The sequence below is a fragment of the Pithys albifrons genome, chromosome 5 (assembly GCF_047495875.1).
Source record: "Pithys albifrons albifrons isolate INPA30051 chromosome 5, PitAlb_v1, whole genome shotgun sequence".
In the NCBI taxonomy this organism is placed as follows: Eukaryota; Metazoa; Chordata; class Aves; order Passeriformes; family Thamnophilidae; genus Pithys; species Pithys albifrons.
In genome coordinates, this window is record NC_092462.1 from 76501921 (window position 1) to 76525027 (window position 23107).

General features: G+C 56.0%; 1 protein-coding gene across 1 annotated transcript in view; it reads left to right on the top strand.

The window, feature by feature from the left end:
- EXOC6B (exocyst complex component 6B) overlaps positions 1 to 23107 on the top strand; it is a 168126-nt gene that overhangs the window by 60392 nt on the left and 84627 nt on the right. The window contains exons 13-14 of the mRNA XM_071557111.1: positions 8158 to 8299; positions 17050 to 17123. Coding sequence (XP_071413212.1) covers positions 8158 to 8299; positions 17050 to 17123 — 216 coding nt within the window. The remainder of the gene's footprint in view (positions 1 to 8157; positions 8300 to 17049; positions 17124 to 23107) is intronic.

Below are 23107 nucleotides of genomic sequence, written 5' to 3' on the forward strand. Positions count from 1 at the left end.
CCCAGAGGAAGCCTTGGTGGGGCAGGAAGGGCAGTGCCACCCTGGGAGGTGCCATGGGAATCCCAGCTAGAAAGAGGTTCCATCCAAAGCCATGGACAGAGGGATTCCCTGCCAGAAATGTGGTTACAAACTGATTTGAGGCACAAGACACCAAATCCAGGGATTTTACCTTGATTATATTCTCAGAATTACTTTATGGGACTGAAGGTTGGACCAAGGAGAAGCTTGAGTGTCCTGGCCATGGAGATCTGTCAGCTTTGGCCCATGATCCTCGTTCTCCTCTGTGCAAATCCAGGTTCTTCTTCATGGGATTTGCAAAGGTCTTTAATAAGTGACTGACTCTGGAATTGCTTCACGAGAGTTGAAGCTCTTTGATTTTCTGTCATGTTCAAGGAGTGTTGGATGGTCCTCTGGGGCACATGGAGTGACTCTTGGGGATGTTCCTGTGCAGGGCTGAGGGTTGGTCTGGATGGTCCTCGTGGGCCCTTCCAGTTCAGTCCATTCTGGGATTGTGTAAAGTTGGTAAATGACCCATTGGTGACTTTGAGGTGTTTGTTTCCCCCTTCTCTGCAGAGACCTCAGGTCGTGGTTGCAGCTCCTCCTCCTTTCTCCTCCCTCTCTGAATCTCATCCTGGATTTTAAACAAGTTGTTCCTGGGCTGGAGGGACCACAGAGTTCAGGGAGGTTGTTTCTGACCCACAGACAGGGATGGAGCTGGTTTGGAGACAGGCCAGGGGTGGCATCAGGAAGTGACTCTGTGATTGTGGGGAGACCTCAGTGCAGGGACAACTTCCTGGGCAGGGGCAGAGGAGGGGCAGGCCCTGAGCTCTGCTCTGTGGGACCAGGGACAGCACCCAGGGAAGGGCTGGAGCTGTGCCAGGGCAGGGACAGCACCCAGGGAAGGGCTGGAGCTGTGCCAGGGCAGGGACAGCACCCAGGGAAGGGCTGGAGCTGTGCCAGGGCAGGGACAGCACCCAGGGAAGGGCTGGAGCTGTGCCAGGGCAGGGACAGGGCACAGGGAATGGCTGGAGCTGTGCCAGGGCAGGGACAGCACCCAGGGAAGGGCCGGAGCTGTGCCAGGGCAGGGACAGCACCCAGGGAAGGGCTGGAGCTGTGCCAGGGCAGGGACAGCACCCAGGGAAGGGCTGGAGCTGTGCCAGGGCAGGACAGCACCCAGGGAAGGGCTGGAGCTGTGCCAGGGCAGGGACAGGGCACAGGGAATGGCTGGAGCTGTGCCAGGGCAGGGACAGCACCCAGGGAAGGGCTGGAGCTGTGCCAGGGCAGGGACAGGGCACAGGGAAGGGCTGGAGCTGTGCCAGGGCAGCCAGGTTGGGTGGGCAGCAGCACCAGGACAAGGTGCCGTCACCTCTTCGGGTTCTGGCACAGGGACTGCCCATGGGAGTGCCCCCTGTTCTGCCAACCCAGCAGTGTGGTTGGCACGAGGGTTTTCCAGGCACTGGGCTGGCACCAAGGAGTGATCCCGCCCAGCTCCGTGCCACGGCACATGCCCGTGTGCCACCGCCCTGGGTGGAGCATCCAAAGGTTTTGGGAGGGGGTGTGGCTGCTGCAGGACTCGTCCATCAGCAGCTCAGAGCAGAGAATCCCAGAATGAACTCCGTGCCCTGGGCTGGTGAGCACAGAGGGGTTGGAGCAAGGGTGGACTTGATGATCTCAGAGGTCTCTTCCAACCCAATCCATTCTCTGGTTCTGTGATTCCATCCCTGGAGGTGTTTAAGACAAGACTGGATGTGGCACTCAGTGGATTCTCCATCCCTGGAGGTGTTCAAGGTGACACTGGGTGTGGCACTGAGTGCCCTGGGCTGGTGGGCACACTGGGGTTGGACCAAGGGATGGACTTGATGATCTCAGAGGTCTCTTCCAACCCAGTTCATTCTGTGATTCTCTAATTCTAACTGGGTTGGAAGAGACCTCCGAGATCATCAAGTCCAACCCTTGGTCCAACCCAGCTCACCAGCCCAGGGCACTCAGTGCCATATCCAGTCTCAGCCTAAACTCCTCCAGGGATGGAGAATCCACCGAGTGCCACATCCAGTCTTGTCTTAAACACCTTCAAGGATGGAATCGGAATCAGAGAATCAGTTGGGTTGGAAGAGACCTCTGAGATCATCAAGTCCAACCCTTAATCCAGCCCCATTGTGACCAGCCCAGGGCACTGAGAGCCACATCCAGTCTCAGCCTAAACACCTCCAGGGATGGAATCACAGAACCAGAGAATGGATTGGGTTGGAAGAGGCCTCTGAGATCATCAAGTCCAACCCTTGATCCAACTCCACTGTGCTCACCAGCCCAGGGCACTCAGTGCCATGTCCAGTCTGACCCTGAACTCCTCCAGGGATGGAGAATCCACCAAGTGCCACATCCAGTCTTGTCTTAAACACCTCCAGGGATGGAATCACAAAATCATGGAATGAACTGGGTTGGAAGAGACCTCTGAGATGATCAAGTCCAACCCTTGATCCAACCCCACTGTGATCGCCAGCCAAGGGCACTCAGTGCCACCTCCAGTGTCACCTTAAACACCTCCAGGGATGGAGAATCCACTCCCTCTGGGCAGCCCATTCCAATCCCAGAATCCCAGACTATTCTGAGTTGGAAGGACCCACAAGGATCATCGAGTCCAACTCTTCAGTCAATGCCCCACATAGGGGATTGAACCCCTGACCTTGGCGTTATCACAACCAAGTTTTAACTAACTGAGCTCATCTCAGGGTCCTGAGCACCCTCTCTGGAAAGAATTTCTTCCTGATATCCAACCCAAACCTCCCCTGGCAGAGCTCAAGCTGTGCCCTCTTGTTCTCCTGCTGCTTCCTGGGAGAAGAGACCAACCCCCCTGGGTACAACATCCCTTCAGGTGGTTGTAGAGAGTGAGAAGGTCCAGGTGTCCCTGTGCCAGGTTCTCCCTCCCTGGAAAAGCTGAGGAATGAACCACAGAGGGGGGGAAAACCCCCCAACTCTGCCAACTGCAAATCCATCCTCAAAATAAGCTCCCAAGAGCCGAGGTGGGCACGCTGGGAGTTGGGCATGGGATGCTGCCAGCCCAAAGCCATGCCAGGTGGGAGCAGAACCAACTGGCAGCAGCAGCAGCTTGTTAGGGGTGATCTATCAGTGCCCAGGCAATGCTTTATCTCCTGTCAGGAGCAGCTGCTGCTCAGCCCATTCCCCCACTGCTTTTCTGGGAATATTGATGGTCCTGAATTTCTCAGGAGCTGCTCTGAGTGCTCGTGGGGATGAGGCAGGGAAGGGTTGGCCTTCAGTCTGATTTATAAAAGGAGTGAAAACCGGCACTTCTGGAAGGGTTTTAAATCTTGGAGGTGCTGGTCATCCCTGGTGGTGCCCTCTGGTCTCTGGGTAGGTGTTTAACCCAGTGATTGATGCCCTTGTGGCATCTCTGAGGGCTCTGATAGTAAATAGAAAGAAAAAATGGATTCGTGCCTCAAATTGGGGAAAAAAAAAAACCCTTTATCTTTTTGCCTTTTCAGCCAGAAATATTTCATTTATACTGTCAGGCATCAAAATGTTCTTTAAGAGGAAACAACTGAGTCTGGTTTTAAAGCAGAAAGATTTTTAGGTGTTTAAACCTTCAGAATAATAGAAATAAAGGGGCGTTTTCTCAGCTGACCCGAGAAGATCTAAGTTCTGAGTTTTGAAAGAAATGAATATTTGCAACCCCAAAAATTTTGGGCCTGACCAAATCCTGTGTGGGAAGGGAAGGAGAAGGGAAGGCTGAGCCAGAAGCTGCTCCTGGGCTTGGTGGCTGGACCCCCTTTGTCACCTCTGCTACAAGTTGTGGTAGAAAATACTCCCTGAGAATGTCCTGAAGTGCCACTTGGAGGCACTTTGGTGGTGGAGACTCAGAAAGTCGTGGTGCTGTCAGGCCCTGATGGATAAATTGCTCTTCCCATCCCATCTTCCCTGTCTTGGGCTCATTAACTTGACATTTCATCTCAATTATTTGATCTTCTTCACGCCCTCCCAGTGGTGCCACCACTTGTCACTCCCAGCAGGTCTGGCTGGACAGGAATTGGTGTGTGGGGCAGGGTGGAAACCCTTTGGGTGCCTCATGGGGCTGCTCTGCCCCTTGCTTGGCTCCCAAGGGGGTGGTTTCTCCTAAATTTTTGTCTGTGGGGCAGAAAACCTTCCTGGGGTTATTCCTTTGGAGGGAAGGGATGGCATCCAGTGGGAGTGGGCAGGATGGAGTGGGCAGCACTGCCAAGCTCAGGTCCTCCACATTGGAGGGGGTCACCTGGAGAAGAGAAGGCTCCAGGGACACCTGAGAGCCCCTGGCAGGGCCTGAAGGGGCTCCAGGAGAGCTGGAGAGGGACTGGGGACAAGGCCTGGAGGGACAGGACACAGGGAATGGCTTCCCACTGCCAGAGGGCAGGGATGGGTGGCAGGACATGGGCTGAAGCTGCACCAGGGGAGGGGCAGGTTGGACATGAGGAAGAATTTCCTCACAGAAAGGGGGGTTGGGCATTGGAAGGGGCTGCCCAGGGAGGTGGTGGAGTCCCATCCCTGGAGGTGTCCAAGGAAAGGCTGGAGGTGGCACTTGGTGCCATGGGCTGGTCTCCAAGGTTGTGTTTGGCCACAGGTTGGACTCGATGATCTTGGAGGTCTTTTTCAAGCCAAATAATCCTGTGAGATGGAAGATTAAAGAGAAATCCTTGTCTGGGAGGGTGGGCAGGCCCTGGCACAGGTTGGGCAGAGAAGCTGTGGCTGCCCCATCCCTGGGAGTGTCCCAGGCCAGGTTGGACAGGGCTTGGAGCACCCTGGGCTGGTGGGAGGTGTCCCTGCCCATGGCAGGGGTGGCACTGGGTGGGCTTTAATGTCCCTTCCAACCCAAACCATTCACCTGGGGCTCAGCACCTCCAAGGCTTCTCCAAGGCTTGCAGCATGAGCTACTCCTTGTTTTTTCTCCTGCTCTTTTTTACAAGGGTGAGGAGCTCTGCCCTCCATGCTCAGCCTCAGGAGTGCCATGGCCTGGCAGCAGAGCTTTGCTTTCTCATCTCTTTCCCTCTGTCTCTTCTGCTCAGTGACTCAGGGGAAGCCACATGAGGACACTTGGTTTGTTCAGATGGAGGAGACTCAGGATGGACATCAAGGGATCCCAGAATGCCCTGAGTGGGAAGGGACCCCCAGAGATCATCCAGTGCCACCCCTGGCCCTGCACAGACACCCCAACAATCCCACCCTGTGCCCCAGAGGATCATCCCAACCCTCCTGGAGCTCTGGCAGCCTTGGGGCCGTGCCCACTGCCCTGGGGAGCCTGGGCAGTGCCCACCACCCTCTGGGGGAAGAGCCTTTCCCTGAGATCCCACCTGAGCCTGCCCTGGCACAGCTCCAGCCCTTCCCTGGGTGCTGTCCCTGCCCTGGCACAGCTCCAGGGCAGTGGGCACGGCCCCAAGGCTGCCAGAGCTCCAGGAGGGTTGGGATGATGCTCTGGGGCACAGGGTGGGATTGTTGGGGTGCCTGTGCAGGGCCAGGGGTGGCACTGGATGGTCCTGGTGGGTCCCTCCCAGCTCTGGATGTTCTGGGACCGTTTGATCACCGTGTGGCACGTGCCAGGCACAACCTTCTGCTGCACAACTCAGGGCACTCCTGGGCAAGAATTTAGAGGTTCAGGAGCATTTACAGTGTGACCAACAACTTCTTTGTGAGAGGCAGAGGAGGGGCAGGGACTGAGCTCTGCCCTGTGGGACCAGGGACAGCACCCAGGGAAGGGCTGGAGCTGTGCCAGGGCAGGGACAGGGCACAGGGAAGGGCTGGAGCTGTGCCAGGGCAGGGACAGGGCACAGGGAAGGGCTGGAGCTGTGCCAGGGCAGGGACAGCACCCAGGGAAGGGCTGGAGCTGTGCCAGGGCAGGGACAGCACCCAAGGAAGGGCTGGAGCTGTGCCAGGGCAGGGACAGCACCTAGGGAATGTTCAGGAGCTGTGCCAGGGCAGGGACAGCACCCAGGGAAGGGCTGGAGCTGTGCCAGGGCAGGGACAGCACCCAGGGAAGGGCTGGAGCTGTGCCAGGGCAGGGGCAGCACCCAGGGAAGGGCTGGAGCTGTGCCAGGGCAGGGACAGGGCACAGGGAAGGGCTGGAGCTGTGCCAGGGCAGGCTCAGGTGGGATCTCAGGGAAAGGCTATTCCCCCAGAGGGTGGTGGGCACTGCCCAGGCTCCCCAGGGCAGTGGGCACGGCCCCAAGGCTGCCAGAGCTCCAGGAGGGTTGGGATGATGCTCTGGGGCACAGGGTGGGATTGTTGGGGTGTCTGTGCAGGGCCAGGGGTGGCACTGGATGGTCCTTGGGGGTCCCTCCCTGCTCAGGGCATTGTGTGGTGCTCTGAAGTCTCCTCAACTCGAGTGTCTGGTGCAAGTAATGAAGAAAAATCACAGGCAGGGCCTGTTGTGCTTCCCGCGGCGCTCGGGGATGAGGGATGGGAACAAGAGGTGTTTTAAATAACCAAATGTGTCAGAAAAGCACAAAGAAATGATGAAAAGCAAGGGGAAAACCGAGAGCTCTGCTAGACTCTCTACTTGCTGTGCTTCATCTTCATTTCAGTGCAGGTGTTTGTTGGGAGGGCAGTGATGGACGTTCCTGAGCTTGGGAAGGGCTCGGAGCGGCGGAGATGGAGGGCCCTGCTCCAAAATGCACAGCCTGGCTCTTTATTTCTGACATAAAAATAGCATTTTATCCCCTCCTGTTGAAGATTAATGTGGCCTGAATGCCCAGGACAACTTTGCAGGGTGGGCAAAACCCTTCCCAGCACGTGGAGCAGGTGCTGGCTCAGCTCTCGGTGCCGAGCTGGAAACACGGAGTGAACTCCTCGCTCTAATCCCAGCTCAAACACGGCCTGGAATGTGCTTGGAGCAGCTGCTGAGAGCTCCTGAGCCACGCCTGGGGTGCAGAGGAGCGTGGCAAGGGCTTTGGTGGGGCTTTCAGGACATAATCTCCTGCTGGAGCTGCTTTCAGGAAGCACCAGGAGCCGCCGTGTCGGGATCGCCCCGTGCGGCGCCAGCCTGGGGTGGGTGGTGTGCCAAGCTGCTCCTGTGCCACGGGGGTTCCCTTTTCCAGGGGTTTCAGGGATGTGGCACATCAAATGTGGCAAAAAGACAGCCAAGTTGTGGCTGTGTCAGCGCTGGAAGTGTTCAGGGTCAGGGTGGATGGGGCTTGGAGCACCCTGGGCTGGTGGGAGGTGTCCCTCCCCATGGCAGGGGGTGGAACTGGGTGGACTTGAAAATCCATTCAAAACTATTCCAGAATTCTGGAGCCAGACTGGGAGAGCTGGGGGGGTCACCTGGAGAAGAGAAGGCTCCAGGGACACCTGAGAGCCCCTGGCAGGGCCTGAAGGGGCTCCAGGAGAGCTGGAGAGGGACTGGGGACAAGGATGGAGGGACAGGACACAGGGAATGGCTTCCCACTGCCAGAGGGCAGGGATGGGTGGCAGGACATGGGCTGAAGCTGCACCAGGGGAGGGGCAGGTTGGACATGAGGAAGAATTTCCTCACAGAAAGGGGAGTTGGGCATTGGAAGGGGCTGCCCAGGGAGGTGGTGGAGTCCCATCCCTGGAGGTGTCCAAGGAAAGGCTGGAGGTGGCACTTGGTGCCATGGGCTGGTCTCCAAGGTTGTGTTTGGCCACAGGTTGGACTCGATGATCTTGGAGGTCTTTTTCAAGCCAAATAATCGTGTGAGATGGAAGATTAAAGAGAAATCCTTGTCTGGGAGGGTGGGCAGGCCCTGGCACAGGTTGGGCAGAGAAGCTGTGGCTGCCCCATCCCTGGGAGTGTCCCAGGCCAGGTTGGACAGGGCTTGGAGCACCCTGGGCTGGTGGGAGGTGTCCCTGTCCATGGCAGGGGTGGCACTGGGTGGGCTTTAAAATCCTTTCCAGTCCAAGCATTCCATGATTATTCCATTGGAATGGGCTGCCCAGAGAGGTGGTGGATTCCCCATCCCTGGAGGTTTTTCAGCTGAGCTTGGCCGTGGCACTGAGTGCCATGATCTGGTAAAGGGACTGGAGTTGGACCAAGGGTTGGACTTGATGATCTGGGAGGTCTTTTCCAACCCAGTCCATTCTATGATTCTGTGATTGCAGAGCTGGGAGTGACCGTGCTGATCCATGCCCTGTGACCTCACCCAGTGTCCCTTGTCCTTGCAGGGGAAGGTGGCCCAGACTGCCTGCATGTCAGCCTGCAAGCACCTGGCCACGTCACTGCTGCAGCTGCTGCTGGAGGCCGAGGTGAGGCAGCTCTCGCTGGGGGCTCTGCAGCACTTCAACCTGGACGTGCAAGAGTGTGAAGGTGAGTGCAGTGCCAGCCTGGTACCTGGGGTGGCACCTGTGATGGCACCTGGGGCTCCCAGGGGTGAAAGGTGGGGATGGAGGATGCCCACAGAGACTGCTGGAGGCCAGGGTGCACCAGCCCAGGGCACAGAGTGCCAGAGTGATCCCAGTGGGGTTGGATCAAGGGTCGGACTTGATGATCTCAGAGGTCTCTTCCAACCCAAGTGAGAAGAGAAGAGCAACGAGGCTGGAGAAGGGAGTGGAGCACAAGTGCTGTGGGGAGAGGCTGAGGGAGCTGGGGGTGTTCAGCCTGGAGAAGAGGAGGCTCAGAGGTGACCTCAGCACTGTCTGGAAGTGCCTGAAGGGAAGTTGTGGCCAGCTGGGGGTTGGTCTCTTCTCCCAGGCACTCAGCAATAGGACAAGGGGGCACAATGGGCTCAAGCTCTGCCAGGGGAAATTGAAGCTGGAGAGCAGCAAAAACTTCTTTGCAGAGAGAGTGCTCAGGGATTGGAATGGGCTGCCCAGAGAGGGGGTGGATTCCCCAGCCCTGGAGGTTTTTCAGCTGAGCTTGGCCGTGGCACTGAGTGCCATGATCTGGTAAAGGGACTGGAGTTGGACCAAGGGTTGGACTGGATGATCTGGGAGGGCTTTTCCAACCCAATCCATTCTGTCATTCTATGGATGTGACACTGAGTGAGAATCCACCACATCTTGATCCAACCCTACTGTGATCACCAGCCCAGGGTGATTCTGTGATTCCGTGATTGGTTTCCCAGAGTGCTCCCAATGTAAGGATGAACCCAGTTTGCAGGAGCTGCCTGGGGGAACCTTCCAAGGACACTTTTCCCTCTTGGAGGAGGAGATCCTGGTGCCTGGACAGGACACAGTTCAGCCCTTCCCTGCATCTCCCAGGCCCTCTCCATGGACACAGTTCAGCTCATCCCTGGGGCTCCCAGACCCTGTACTGGGACACAGTTCAGCTCATCCCTGGGGACACAGTTCAGCCTATCCCTCGGGCTCCCAGATCCTGTACTGGGACACAGTTCAGCCCATCCCTCGGGCTCCCAGACCCTGTACTGGGACACAGTTCAGCCCATCCCTGGATCTCCCAGACCCTCTCCATGGACACAGTTCAGTTCATCCCTGGATCTCCCAGACCCTCTCCATGGACACAGTTCAGCCCATCCCTGGATCTCCCAGACCCTCTCCATGGACACAGTTCAGCCCATCCCTGCATCTCCCAGACCCTGTACTGGGACACAGTTCAGCCCTTCCCTGGATCTCCCAGACCCTCTCCATGGACACAGTTCAGCCCATCCCTGCATCTCCCAGACCCTGTACTGGGACACAGTTCAGCCCTTCCCTGGATCTCCCAGACCCTCTCCATGGACACAGTTCAGCCCATCCCTGGATCTCCCAGACCCTGTACTGGGACACAGTTCAGCCCATCCCTGGGGCTCCCAGACCCTTTCCATGGACACAGTTCAGCCCATCCCTGGATCTCCCAGACCCTCTCCATGGACACAGTTCAGCCCATCCCTGGGGCTCCCAGACCCTTTCCATGGACACAGTTCAGCTCATCCCTGGATCTCCCAGATCCTGTACTGGGACACAGTTCAGCCCATCCCTGGATCTCCCAGATCCTGTACTGGGACACAGTTCAGCCCATCCCTGGATCTCCCAGATCCTGTACTGGGACACAGTTCAGCCCATCCCTGGATCTCCCAGACCCTGTACTGGGACACAGTTCAGCTCATCCCTGGGGCTCCCAGACCCTGTTTAGGGACTCAGTTCATCTCATCCCTGGGGTTTCCAGACCCTTTCCATGGACACAGCTCAGCTCATCCCTGGATCTCCCAGACCCTCTCCATGGACACATTTAGCTAATCCCTGGGGCTCCCAGACCCAGTTTGCCCAGTTTGCCCAGCACAGTTCCCTCAGAGGGTGAATGCAGCACCTCCCACAGCCCTTCCTTCCCCCTCTGGAACACCAACCAGCCTTTCCCTGCTGTTGGGCTGGAGAAGGGTGGTTTGTGCTGCCAGCAGAGTGTCCTCCCAGAGCTTCCCAAAGTCCTCTCCATCATGGGAAGGGTGATTTGTGGCTGCTGTGAGTGACAGTGGGCACAGACTGGGAGCTTCTGCTCCACAGCTCTGCCACCTTCCCCTGCTTGGATTTATCCTCCTTTCTTTCTCCCTGAATTTATGGCACCCTCATTTCCCTCAGCTGAGCTTTCTGAGAGGTTGCAAAACACTCTGAGAAGCAAAGAGGGTCATTCCTGGTGAATTAGTGCCTATAAATATTCATGGAGGAGAAGCTCCTGACTCCCCATCAAGGAGCTTCCAAAGCCCTGCCCTGCCTGTCACGATGCTGGTGGGGAATCTTTGGACCCTGAGATGAGCTCAGTTGGTTAAAACTTGGTTGTGATAACGCCAAGGTCAGGGGATCAATCCCCTGTGTGTGCCATTGACTTAACAGTTGGACTCGATGATCCTTGTGGGTCCATCCAGCCTGGCCTGGGACACTCCCAGGGCTGGGGCAGCCACAGCTTCTCTGCCCAACCTGTGCCAGGGCCTGCCCACCCTCCCAGCCACCAATTCCTTCCCAATAATCCACCCATCCCTGCTCTCTGTTATGTGCAACCATTCCCTGTGTCCTGTCCCTCCAGACCTTGTCCCCAGTCCCTCTCCAGCTCTCCTGGAGCCCCTTCAGGCCCTGCCAGGGGCTCTCAGGTCTCCCTGGAGCCTTCTCTTCTCCAGGCGACACCCCCCCCCAGCCTGGCTCCAGCCCAGAGGGGCTCCAGAATCATGGAATGGGTTGGGTTGGAAGGGACCTTAAAGATGATCCAGTGCCACCCCTGCCATGGGCAGGGACACGTCCCACCAGCCCAGGGTGCTCCAAGCCCTGTCCAGCCTGGCCTGGGACACTCCCAGGGATGGGGCAGCCACAGCTTCTCTGCCCATGATGGTGGTGTGTAAATGAGAGGAACTGTTGCCCTCAGATGGTGTTGGTGTGTAACTCACAGCCAGCCTTGCCCTCAGAGGCTGGCAGTGAGCCGTGGAGTCTCCAGCCGTGCCCGCTGGCAGTGCCCGCGCCCGGAGCCGCTCTCGGGGCGCACAGGAGGTCCCCCTGCTCGCCGTCATTCCCTCCCAGTGGATGTCTCTTTTCTGGGGGGGCGTTTGAACTCTTTATTCCCTGTCCTTTGTGAAGGGCTTAACGGTTCCTGTGCCTCGATTCTTTCATGGCTGGAATGTTTTGGACACCAGGGGCGAGTCCCCCCCCCGTGACCTGCCCTGGGTGGCCCGAGCCTGTCGGCCTTGCAGAGACATTACTTTTTTGGCCTGAACACAAACCCCTCAACCCTTGAGGCTGGCTAAGTGCTCTGTACAAACAGCAGCATACTGATCTGCTCTATTCTGCCAGGATTTTCTGCTCGGGGGGCTGTGCCGGGGTTTGATCGCTCCGTTTGCCACTCGCCTTGGGAGCGAAGGCGGCACAATGAGCCAACCCGGCGGTGCCACGGCCAAGGAAATTATCCTGAAATCTGGTTGAAGAGATTAAAACCAAGAAGAACTGGCTGTGTCTCTACTCTTAAGGCTCCCTTCTCTTCTTTGTTGCTCTTTTTTTTTTTTTCTTTGCCCCTGTGGGACTTTGTTTGTTCCTCCTTCGAGCTAAGTTGGTGCCATTGGTATGGAAAGTGTGACCTGCGATTGCAGGAGCTGCGGCCACGCCGTGGGGGTGGCACTGCATTCAGCCCCCTCAGGCTCCTCCCAGGGCCACATTCTCCATCTCATTTCTCCTCTAACACAAACCATATGAGCTCATAGAATCCTAGAATGGATTGGGTTGGAAGAGACCTCTGAGATCATCAAGTCCAACCCTTGGTCCAACTCCAGTCCCTTTACCAGATCATGGCACTCAGTACCACGGCCAAGCTCAGCAGAAAAACCTCCAGGGATGGGGAATCCACCCCCTCTCTGGGCAGCCCATTCCAATGCCTGAGCACTCTCTCTGCAAAGAAGATTTTGCTGCTCTCCAACTTCAATTTCCCCTGGCAGAGCTTGAGCCCATCGTGCCCCCTTGTCCTATTGCTGAGTGCCTGGGAGAAGAGACCAACCCCCAGCTGGCCACAACTTCCCTTCAGGCACTTCCAGACAGTGCTGAGGTCACCTCTGAGCCTCCTCTTCTCCAGGCTGAACACCCCCAGCTCCCTCAGCCTCTCCCCACAGCACTTGTGCTCCACTCCCTTCTCCAGCCTCGTTGCTCTTCTCTTCTCACTTGGGTTGGAAGAGACCTCTGAGATCATCAAGTCCAACCCTTGATCCAACCCCACTGGGATCACTCTGGCACTCTGTGCCCTGGGCTGGTGATCCCAGTGGGGTTGGATCAAGACATGGTGGATTCTCTGTCCCTGGAGGTGTTTCAGAGGACACTCAGTGCCACCTCCAGTCCCTTCTCCAGCCTCGTTGCTCTTCTCTGGCCCTGCTCCAGCCCCTCAATCTCTTGCCTCAACTGAGGGGCCCAGAACTGAACACAACACTCAAGGTGTGGCCTCCCCAAGGCAGAGTCCAGGGGAAGGGTCATTGCCCTGGGCCTTCTGGCCATGCTAGTTTGGATCCAGGCCAGGATCCCATTGGCCTTCTTGGCCACCTGGGCACACTGGTGGCTCCTGTTGAGCTTCCTGTCCCTCAGTCCCCCCAGGTCCCTCTGCCTGGCTGCTCTCCAGCCACTCTGTGCCCAGCCTGGAGCGCTGCAGGGGTGGCAGTCGTAGAGTCACCTTTGGGTTGGAAGGGACATGAAAGCTCATCCAGTTCCACCCCCTGCCAGGGGAAGGATCGCCTTCCAATAGAAGGTTCCAGTGCATTAATTCAATAGAGACTCTTCTTCTGCAGGGACACCTCCCACTAGAATCCCAGAATCCCAGGCTGTTCTGAGTTGGAAGGACCCACAAGGTTCAGCGAGTCCAACTCTCAAGTCAATGCCCCACACAGGGGATTGAACCCCTGACCTTGGTGTTATCACAACCAAGTTCTAACCAAAGGTTCCAGTGCATTAATTCAGTAGAGACTCTTCTTCTGCAGGGACACCTCCCACCAGAAGGTTCCAGTGCATTAATTCAGTTGAGACTCTTCTTCTGCAGGGACACCTCCCACCAGAAGGTTCCAGTGCATTAATTCAGTAGAGACTCTTCTTCTGCAGGGACACCTCCCATTAGAAGGTTCCAGTGCCTTGTTAATTCAGTAGAGACTCTTCTTCTGAACAGAATTGCTGTTCAGACAACTGTTGGTTCAATCATAACATGCAGTGTTGAAGGAGAGTCTCACTCCATGACTCTCCCAGCTTTCCTCCCATACGATTCCTGAAGAATCAGAGACTCATGGAATGGTTTGGATTGGAAGATACCTTAAAGCTCTTCTCATTCCATCCCCTGCCATAGGCAGGGGCACCTTCCACCAGCCCAGGTTGCTCCAAGCACTGCCCAACATGGCCTTGGACACTTCCCAGCTGGGAACAGTGGGAAGGGCCAATGGGAAGAGAGAGCTAAAGGTGAGCTAAAGGTGAGCTGTGAACAAGCAACCTCACCATGGGCTGAAATGTGTCTTGGGTTGCTCATGAGCAGATGACAACAGTGATAAATTCACAAGTCTTGTGCAAACATTCCCAGTCACAGGCGTTTCCTCAGGAGGATTTGAGGCTCCTGCTTTTGGGAGGATCTTACATTTCACAACTCCCTGTGTGCCTCAGCCTGGATTCCCACCAGCTGCAAAGCCCTTCATCTGAAATAGAAACCTCCTTTCATTGCAGCCCTGGCAGGGTTGGCTTTCCACTGTTCCTCCAGAAATGGTCAGGAACATGGTGTGACCCTGTGGTTGGAGGGCAGGATGGTGGGACTGGGTGACCCCAACCTGGGCACGTCTGTGCCACTCAGCCAAACATTAATGGCCCAAGGTGATTTCTCACTTCTGAATGTTTTTAGTTTCTCAGGTATGTGCTCTTCCAAAGTGGGGCTTGTTGAGGATGGATGTGGCTCTGGGAATAATTTTTCCAGATGGGACATTGGGGTGTAGAGGGAATGTGTGAGATGATTTATCCCCTGCAGACCAGAGCAGGAAGCTGGGGATGGTCCTGCCCTCTGTGTGTGCTGACTTGGGCAAAGCTGCAGGCAAGATTTATAGCAAACATCCACTGAAGTACCTTTATGGTTAGAATTAATTAAACCAGTTTTTCGGGGGGATAAATTATAACCTCAATTTGGGCTCTTTGCAGCCTGGACGTTGCAGGGCTGGGCAGTGACATTGGCTGGGAGCTGAGCAGCTCCCACCCCATGGATGGGAGGGTTGGGTTGGAAGAAACTTGAAAGTTCATCTCATCTGCCATGGACAGGGACACCTCCCACCAGCCCAGGGTGCTCCAAGCCCTGTCCAACCTGGCCTGGGACACTCCCAGGGATGGGGCAGCCACAGCTTCTCTGCCCACCCTGTGCCAGGCCCTGCCCACCCTCCCAGACACCAATTCCTTCCCAATATCCCACCCATCCCTGCCCTCTGGCAGTGGGAAGCCATTCCCTGTGTCCTGTCCCTCCAGGCCCTGTCCCCAGTCCCTCTCCAGCTCTCCTGGAGCCCCTTCAGGCCCTGCCAGGGGCTCTCAGGTGTCCCTGGAGCCTTCTCTTCTCCAGGTGACCCCCCCAGCTCTCCCAGCCTGGCTCCAGCCCAGAGGGGCTCCAGAATCATGGAATGGGTTGGGTTGTAAAGGACTTGAAAGCCCACCCAGTGCCACCCCTGCCATGGGCAGGGACACCTCCCACCAGCCCAGGGTGCTCCAAGCCCTGTCCAACCTGGCCTGGGACACTCCCAGGGATGGGGCAGCCACAGCTTCTCTGCCCACCCTGTGCCAGGGCCTGCCCACCCTCCCAGACACCAATTCCTCCTAATACTTTCTGTCCAGTCCCATCCTGTGCCAAACTCAGTCGGCACAACCATGGATGGTTCCTCCTGGCTCTGCTTTTCCTGCCCAAAATCTACATGCAAACAGTCACCTCCATATTTTTCTCTTTTTATTTTTCTGTTCTTTGTTTCCAGTAGCAACGGTGGGTAAAAGTGATGATTTTCCAGGCCTGTTTGCAGGTGTCCTGCAGCACTTTTCACATGAGTGATCACTGCAAAGATGAGTGATGGTTTCAATCTCAAAGCTCTTCTGGCATCGGAGCCCATTAAAGAGCAGAGCTGGGGCTGTGTCAGAAGTGGCCCCTGCACCCCTGGAGGTCCCAATGTCTGTGCTGAAGGATGTTCTCCATCCCAAGGTTTTAATGGAAGGTGGAGCCAGAAAGCTGACAAATAACCTGTCTTTGCCTTCCAGAAAGGAGGCAGTGGAGGAGCAGGGCTGAGTCCTGCTGCTAATTCATTAATGTCTTCTCGTTAGGGCTGCTCCTTTGGGGGGTCTGCTCCGGGAATTCTATAAAAATAGGAATGTGATGATTTATTTGCTTTCTTTTGGGGCATTTGCTTGATAGATTTTGGAAAGAGAAACGTTCAAGGGCAAGACCACGTGGCATGAAGTGACTTTGTCCATTAGTGCCTCTGATCAGTCGTGGAGACAACAGGCAAAATCCTCTTTCTGTCCTTAATCCTCATCCTCGTGGAGCTTTAGGAGCTGTTTGGAGGATTCCTGTGGAGTGAAAAACAGGATAATTGGGCAATAATGGGCCATCTAAGTGAAAAGTCTGTGTTGGTGTCTATTTTCCCTCCCTTCTTCCTCTTTTAATTTCATCCCAAACAAACATTTCCTTCCAAATCTTCAGCGTCTGTCGGAGCGAGGGCAGATCTTCCCTCTCGAGTCTGTCAGGACATCAGGTTGTGGCTTCACAAATCAGGTTCCCCTCAGGGCCGAAAGAGGAGGAGAGAGGAGATGAAGCTGTAACTCAAGAGGGTGAAAATGAAGTGAAGTTGGGCAGACCCAACCTCGGGCATCCCGTCAAAAGGCGCCCTTGGATGTGCGTTGGCTCCGTGGGCACCACCAAGGGAAAAGCTGCTGAATGCCATGGAAGGACTGAGGTCCTCTGACATGGCCTCATTCAAGGGGCTTTGAGGTTGAGTTTAAAGGATGGATTAGCAGAAAAATGAAGGCCCCCAAGTATGAACCGTTGGCCAGATCACACTGGGAGGAGATAAAGGTGGCCTTGGGAATATCCCCTGGGATGTCTTCATCCAGCGGAACCCAACGTGCCACCCAACTCTGCTGCCACCTGATGCAAATGCTGTGCTGTGCCCCAGGAGGAGGGGATGGTGCTGGGCATATTTTTGTGATGAAGGCTCGTGGGGCTCAGCGACAGGCGTGAAATTGGAGAATTCCTTCAGCGCCCCCAAAAATATAAACAGCTTTTGGAAGTGAAAAGGCCTTCACAGCTGAAGATTTGATTGTGTGGAGAGGAAAAACTTTTCCCCTCCCCAACCCCTCCAACCCCCCCCCCCCCCTCGCTTTTTCTCCTGGGCGAGTTGTTTGTCCCTTCACAAAACAAACACTCTGGAGCTCATGGGAATAAATTTCAGGTCGAATCAGTACAGTTTCCTCGCTGTCAGGACGGTGGAATTAATGGTGTTTTGATGACACGAATTTTGAAGGGCGAACAAAGGCTCTGAAGGGAGGGGGACATGACTCCTTAGAAGCGAGGTCCTCCTCTCCCCCAGCCTCTCTTGTCTTCCCTGTCATCCGTCTGCCAATCTCCCCGGCCATGGTGAGTTAAAGGCGCTTTTTATCCTCTTTTCTTTCCCACAGAGTTTGCCAGATCCGGCCCAGTGCCTGGGTTCCAAGGGGACACGCTGCAGTTGGCCTTCATCGACTTGAGACAAGTAAGTCTTTGTGGGGGTTTGGTTTTTGTTTTGCTTTTCAGATGTGTGACTGGAGACCATCAGGTCTTAAGGGAAGGGAGAGGAGGGGAAACGGCGTCAGGGGTTTACACCAGAGACCTATATTGCCCCCTCCTCCTCTTCCTCCTCTTCCTCCTCTTCCTTTTCCTCCTTTTCCTCCTTTTCCTCTTTTCCTCCTTTTCCTCTTTTCCTCCTTTTCCTCCTTTCCTCCTCTTCCTCCTTTTCCTCCTCCTCCTCCTCTTCCTCCTCTTCTTCCTCCTCCTCCTCCTCTTCCTCCTCTTCCTCCTCCTCCTTCTCCTCCTCCTCTTCCTCCTTTTCCTCCTCTTCCTCCTCTTCCTTCTCTTCCTCTTCCTCCTCTTCCTCTTCCTCTTCCTCTTCCTCCTCTTCCTCCTCCTCCTTCTCCTCCTCCTCTTCCTCCTTTTCCTCCTCTTCCTCCTCTTCCTCCTCTTCCTTCTCCTCCTCCTCTTCCTCCTTTTCCTCCTCTTCTTCCTCTTCCTCCTCCTCCTTCTCCTCCTCCTTTTCCTCCTCTTCCTCCTCCTCCTTTTCCTCCTTTTCCTCTTTTCCTCCTCTTCCTCCTCCTCCTTCTCCTCCTCCTCTTCCTCCTCTTCCTCCTCTTCCTCCTCTTCCTCCTCTTCCTCCTCTTCCTCCTCTTCCTCCTCTTCCTCCTCCTCCTCCTCCTCCTCCTCCTCCTCCTCTTCCTCCTCTTCCTCCTCTTCCTCCTCATCCTCCTCATCCTCCTCACCCTCCTCCTCCTCCTCCTCCTCCTCGAAACCACCTCCTTATTGAGCGCTCGGGGCTCCTGGAGATGGTGGAGGTGAAAAGGGCTGGTGGGATGGGGCTGAGGAAGAAAGCCAGGCCTGCCCGAGGCCTGTGGGACACTTTGTGGTGCCGTTGGCTCGGGCGGACACGGCGGTGGCACCGAGCAGGTGGCACTGAGCAGGTGGCACTGAGCAGGTGGCAGAGGGACCAGCGATGCAGAGCCTGCCCACCCCGGGCATCTCTGTTCCCAGAGAATACCCCCAGGGTGTTGGTGAGGGCAGGGGGGTTGCATTCCCCTCTGGGGGTCGTGTCCCCCCTTTGGCTTGTCCACCCCCTCTCCCCAGTCCCCTCTGCCCCAGGTGGTGGCTTGTCCACCCCCTCTCCCCAGTCCCCTCTCCCTCAAGTGGTGGCTTGTCCACCCCCTCTCCCCAGTCCCCTGTGCCCCAGGTGGTGGCTTGTCCAGCCCCTCTCCCCAGTCTCCTCTGCCCCAGGTGGTGGCTTGTCCACCCCCTCTGCCCCAGGTGGTGGCTTGTCCACCCCCTCTCCCCAGTCCCCTGTGCCCCAAGTGGTGGCTTGTCCACCCCGTCTCCCCAGTCCCCTCTCCCCCAGGTGGTGGCTTGTCCAGCCCCTCTCCCCAGTCCCCTCTGCCCCAGGTGGTGGCTTGTCCACCCCCTCTGCCCCAGGTGGTGGCTTGTCCACCCCCTCTCCCCAGTCCCCTCTGCCCCAGGTGGTGGCTTGTCCACCCCGTCTGCCCCAGGTGGTGGCTTGTCCAGCCCCTCTCCCCAGTCCCCTCTGCCCCAGGTGGTCCCTGCCACCAATGCCAAAGTGGCTCTTGGGGAAGGCTCCACCCGCCGGTGGCACCTCTGGAGGGGGCCCCGTTGGAGCCAAGTTGACCAAAGCAGGTAGTGAGGCATCTGTGGGGCTTGGCAAGGCAGTTGAGGGAAAAGGGCCGTTCTGGAGAGCCGTTTGTTTGGGGTAGCAATGGGCATTATGGACACACAGGGCCGGGGGGGAGAAGTGAGGTGGTCCTGTCATCTCTTGGCACTGAAGATGGATGGCTCGGAGAGAAAGTCTGAATGAAGTGAGACTCAATGACTGATGCTTCTCTCCTATTAAAACAATCTTGTTTTGTCCCTTGAAGCCCCCTGGCTTTGTCCCTGCTGCCATCATGATGCAGTGCCTCTTGTTTTCAGGGGGGACGTCCTTTGCATTCTGAAACCTTTCGGGTGCCGGGGCTGTTTCTTTCCATCTGCATAATCCCTCGTATCGATGAGCTCTTACCACCGGGGCTCTGCCTCAAATTGGAGCTGCTTTTAACCCACCAGGCTTGGAGAGGTTCTCAGAACCCCCAGTTGATGTGCAGGCAGAGATTTTTCATCCCACGACACTTGGGCGGGAGCAGCAGGAAGTGCATTTAATGTGGAGGTGCCGCGCGGGCTCTTTTGGGTTTGGGCCCGCCAGGACCTGCCAAATGGGTTTGCAGAGTGGTCAGAAGAGCTCCATGGGAGAAGGGCTGGGTTATCACTGCTCTGCCCTGACACTTTTATCTTCATTAACTCCTTGGCACTTGGCTGAGAGGGGTGGGGAAGGTGCCCGCAGCCTCCTGGGCTTTGGTCCTTTTCCAAGCACCAGGATGTGAATTGAGGGATTTTGAAGAGTGGCTGTTGGAAGAGTGAAGGGCCTTAAAGCCCTCAGGGAGGTTCAGCTCTGCTGGGGCAGCCACAGAAGGGTGGGGATGGTTTGGAAGGGCAAAGCTGAAGGAACTGAACTCAGCTGAAGGCTCAGCCTCCTCCTCCTCTGTCAAATTTTCCTCTTTGGACTTGGGGTTTCCCTCTTTGGACTTGGGGTTTCCTCTTTGGACTTGGGGTTTCTCTCTTTGGACTTGGAGTTTCCCTCTTTGGACTTGGGGATTCCCTCTTTGGACTTGGGGTTTCTCTCTTTGGACTTGGGGTTTCCTCTTTGGACTTGGGGTTTCCACTTTGGACTTGGTGGTTTTCCTCTTTGGACTTGTGGGTTTCCTCTTTGGACTTGGTGGTTTTCCTCTTTGGACTTGTGGGTTTCCTCTTTGGACTTGGTGGTTTTCCTCTTTGGACTTGGGGTTTCCCTCTTTGGACTTGGGGATTCCCTCTTTGGACTTGGGGATTCCCTCTTTGGACTTGGTGGTTTTCCTCTTTGGACTTGGTGGTTTTCCTCTTTGGACTTGGGGATTCCCTCTTTGGACTTGGTGGTTTTCCTCTTTGGACTTGGGGTTTTCCTCTTTGGTCTTGGGGATTCCCTCTTTGGACTTGGGGTTTCTCTCTTTGGACTTGGGGTTTCCCTCTTTGGACTTGGGGTTTCCCTCTTTGGACTTGGGGTTTCCCTCTTTGGACTTGGTGGTTTCCCTCTTTGGACTTGGTGGTTTTGCTCTTTGGACTTGGGGTTTTCCTCTTTGGACTTGTGGTTTCCCTCTTTGGACTTGGGGTTTCCCTCTTTGGACTTGGTGGTTTTCCTCTTTGGACTTGGGGTTTCCCTCTTTGGACTTGGTGGTTTTCCTCTTTGGACTTGGGGTTTTCCTCTTTGGACTTGGTGGTTTTCCTCTTTGGACTTGTGGGTTTCCTCTTTGGACTTGGGGTTTCCCTCTTTCTTTGGAAGGTGCTCCCAACTGGTTTTGTTGTATTTAAAAGTAGCAGCATCTCTGAATTTCAAGTGTCCTTGGAGCAACCTGGTCTAGTGGGAGGTGTCTCTGCCCGTGGCCAGGGGTTGGAACTGGGTGATCTTGAAGGTCCCTTCCAACCCAAACGTTCTGGGATTCTGTGAACATTGTGAGCACAAAGGGAAGATGTTCTTGCCTGTGGAGTATCAGGTGAGGACAGGCAGTCCTGGATCTTCTGGATGACAGAGGGGCTTGTTGATGGCAAGTGTTGGACAGACAATGGACAACATCTCATAGAGGAGAATCCACCTGTCACTGACTCCTTGAGATCAGCAATAGCCTGGAAAGATGAGACAGTTCCAGAGTCTCCTGATCCTGTTGATGACCTAATCCCATGATGTTGTAACAGGCCACCAAACTCCATCTGTGTGAAGCTCTGATGGGTCCTCTGTGGCCATCAGAGCTCCAGAGCTGCCACCACCACGGTGCTTCTTGGTGGGAACAAGGGACAGGTGGGAAGGTGGGTGGTGAAGGTACAGCAGGGAGAGGTCTTTGATTTGTTCTTTTTGGATGTTGTTCTGCCTCTTTGAAGGCACTGAATGAAACTGAAACAAGGCAGGTTGAAAGTAAATCTTGAGAAGGAATTGGTGGCTGGGAGGGTGGGCAGGCCCTGGCACAGGTTGGGCAGAGAAGCTGTGGCTGCCCCATCCCTGGGAGTGTCCCAGGCCAGGTTGGACAGGGCTTGGAGCACCCTGGGCTGGTGGGGGTGTCCCTGCCCATGGCAGGGGTGGCACTGGGTGGGCTTTGAGGTCCCTTCCAGCCCAAACCATTCCATGATTCTAGAGCCCCTCTGGGCTGGAGCCAGCCTGGGAGAGCTGGGGGGGTCACCTGGAGAAGAGAAGGCTCCAGGGACACCTGAGAGCCCCTGGCAGGGTCTGAAGGGGCTCCAGGAGAGCTGGAGAGGGACTGGGGACAAGGGAGGGAGGGACAGGACACAGGGAATGGCTTCCCACTGCCAGAGGGCAGGGATGGGTGGCAGGACATGGGCTGAAGCTGCACCAGGGGAGGGGCAGGTTGGACATGAGGAAGAATTTCCTCACAGAAAGGGGGGTTGGGCATTGGAAGGGGCTGCCCAGGGAGGTGGTGGAGTCCCATCCCTGGAGGTGTCCAAGGAAAGGCTGGAGGTGGCACTTGGTGCCATGGGCTGGTCTCCAAGGTGGTGTTTGGCCACAGGTTGGACTCGATGATCTTGGGGGTCTTTTTCAAGCCAAATAATCGTGTGAGATGGAAGATTAAAGATAAATCCTTGTCTGGGAGGGTGGGCAGGGCCTGGCACAGGTTGGGCAGAGGAGCTGTGGCTGCCCCATCCCTGGGAGTGTCCCAGGCCAGGCTGGACAGGGCTTGGAGCAGCCTGAGCTGGTGGGAGGTGTCCCTGCCCATGGCAGGGGGTGGGATGGGATGATCTTTAAGGTCTCTTCCAACCCAAACCATTCCCTGATTCTGTGAAATATGAACACAATTAGACTTAAAAGTTACAACCCGAAAGTATTTGTGTTTCTGGCTGTTTTCACTGGGCAAAAATGCACCAAAATAGGGGGATTTTTGTAGAGGTTTCCTCTCCTTTCCCAAGATATTTCAGTAGTAGCTGTTACAGAGCAATTGTAGGTCAGAGAAAAAATTCAAAATAGTGTGGGATGATCCAAATTGATTTTTAGCACAATAAAATATGAAGTGATAGGAAAATGGAGTGGCTTGGCTTGTGTGGGAAATAAAGCCCTGAAAAGGTGTCCTTGTCTGGGGCATCAAAGTTCCTCCCTGAGCTCATTGAAGGCCTGATTTCCCCCTGGTGCTCGAGGAAATCGGGAGCAATTCCATCATCATGTGGTAAAGAGGAAAAGAGTCAAGGGCAGAGAAGGAAAATCCCTCCTGCAAAGCAGCCTGTGATTTAAAACGAGGCTTTTCTTCCCATCCCGGGACAATTCTAAGGCCATAAATACCTCTAATGAAGTGCTAAAATAAACCCCCTTCCATCTCAAATCCTTCTGTGAGGGTGAGACTCCCCTGAGACCACCCCGGCCCCACTGTGACCCCCCAGGACCCCTTTGAGATGCTCCCAGATCACTTGAGACCCCCTGAGGGCCCCCCAGAACCCCTTTGGGACCCCCTGAGTACTCTTGAGACCCTCCAGGACCCCTTTGAGACCTCCTGAGACCCTCCAGGACCCCTTTGAGACCCCCTGGAACCCCCCCAGGACCCTTTTGGGACCCTCCCAGACCCCCTGAAATCTCCCCAGGACCCCTTTAGGACCCTCCCAGACCCTCTGAGACTCCCCCAGCCCCACTGAGACCCCCTGAAACCTCCCCAGGACCCCCTGAGGACCCTCCCAGACCCCCTGAAACCTCCCCAGGACCCCTTTAGGACCCTCCCCAGACCCCTGGGACCCCCCCAGACCCCTCCAGTCCCCCCCAGCTCAGCCCCCCCTCTCCACAGGGTCCCACCTCCTGCCCAATCCGGTGCTGCCGCCGCGGGGTGGGGGTCGAGCCCCTACAACACCCTCCTGGCCGAGGGGAGGGGC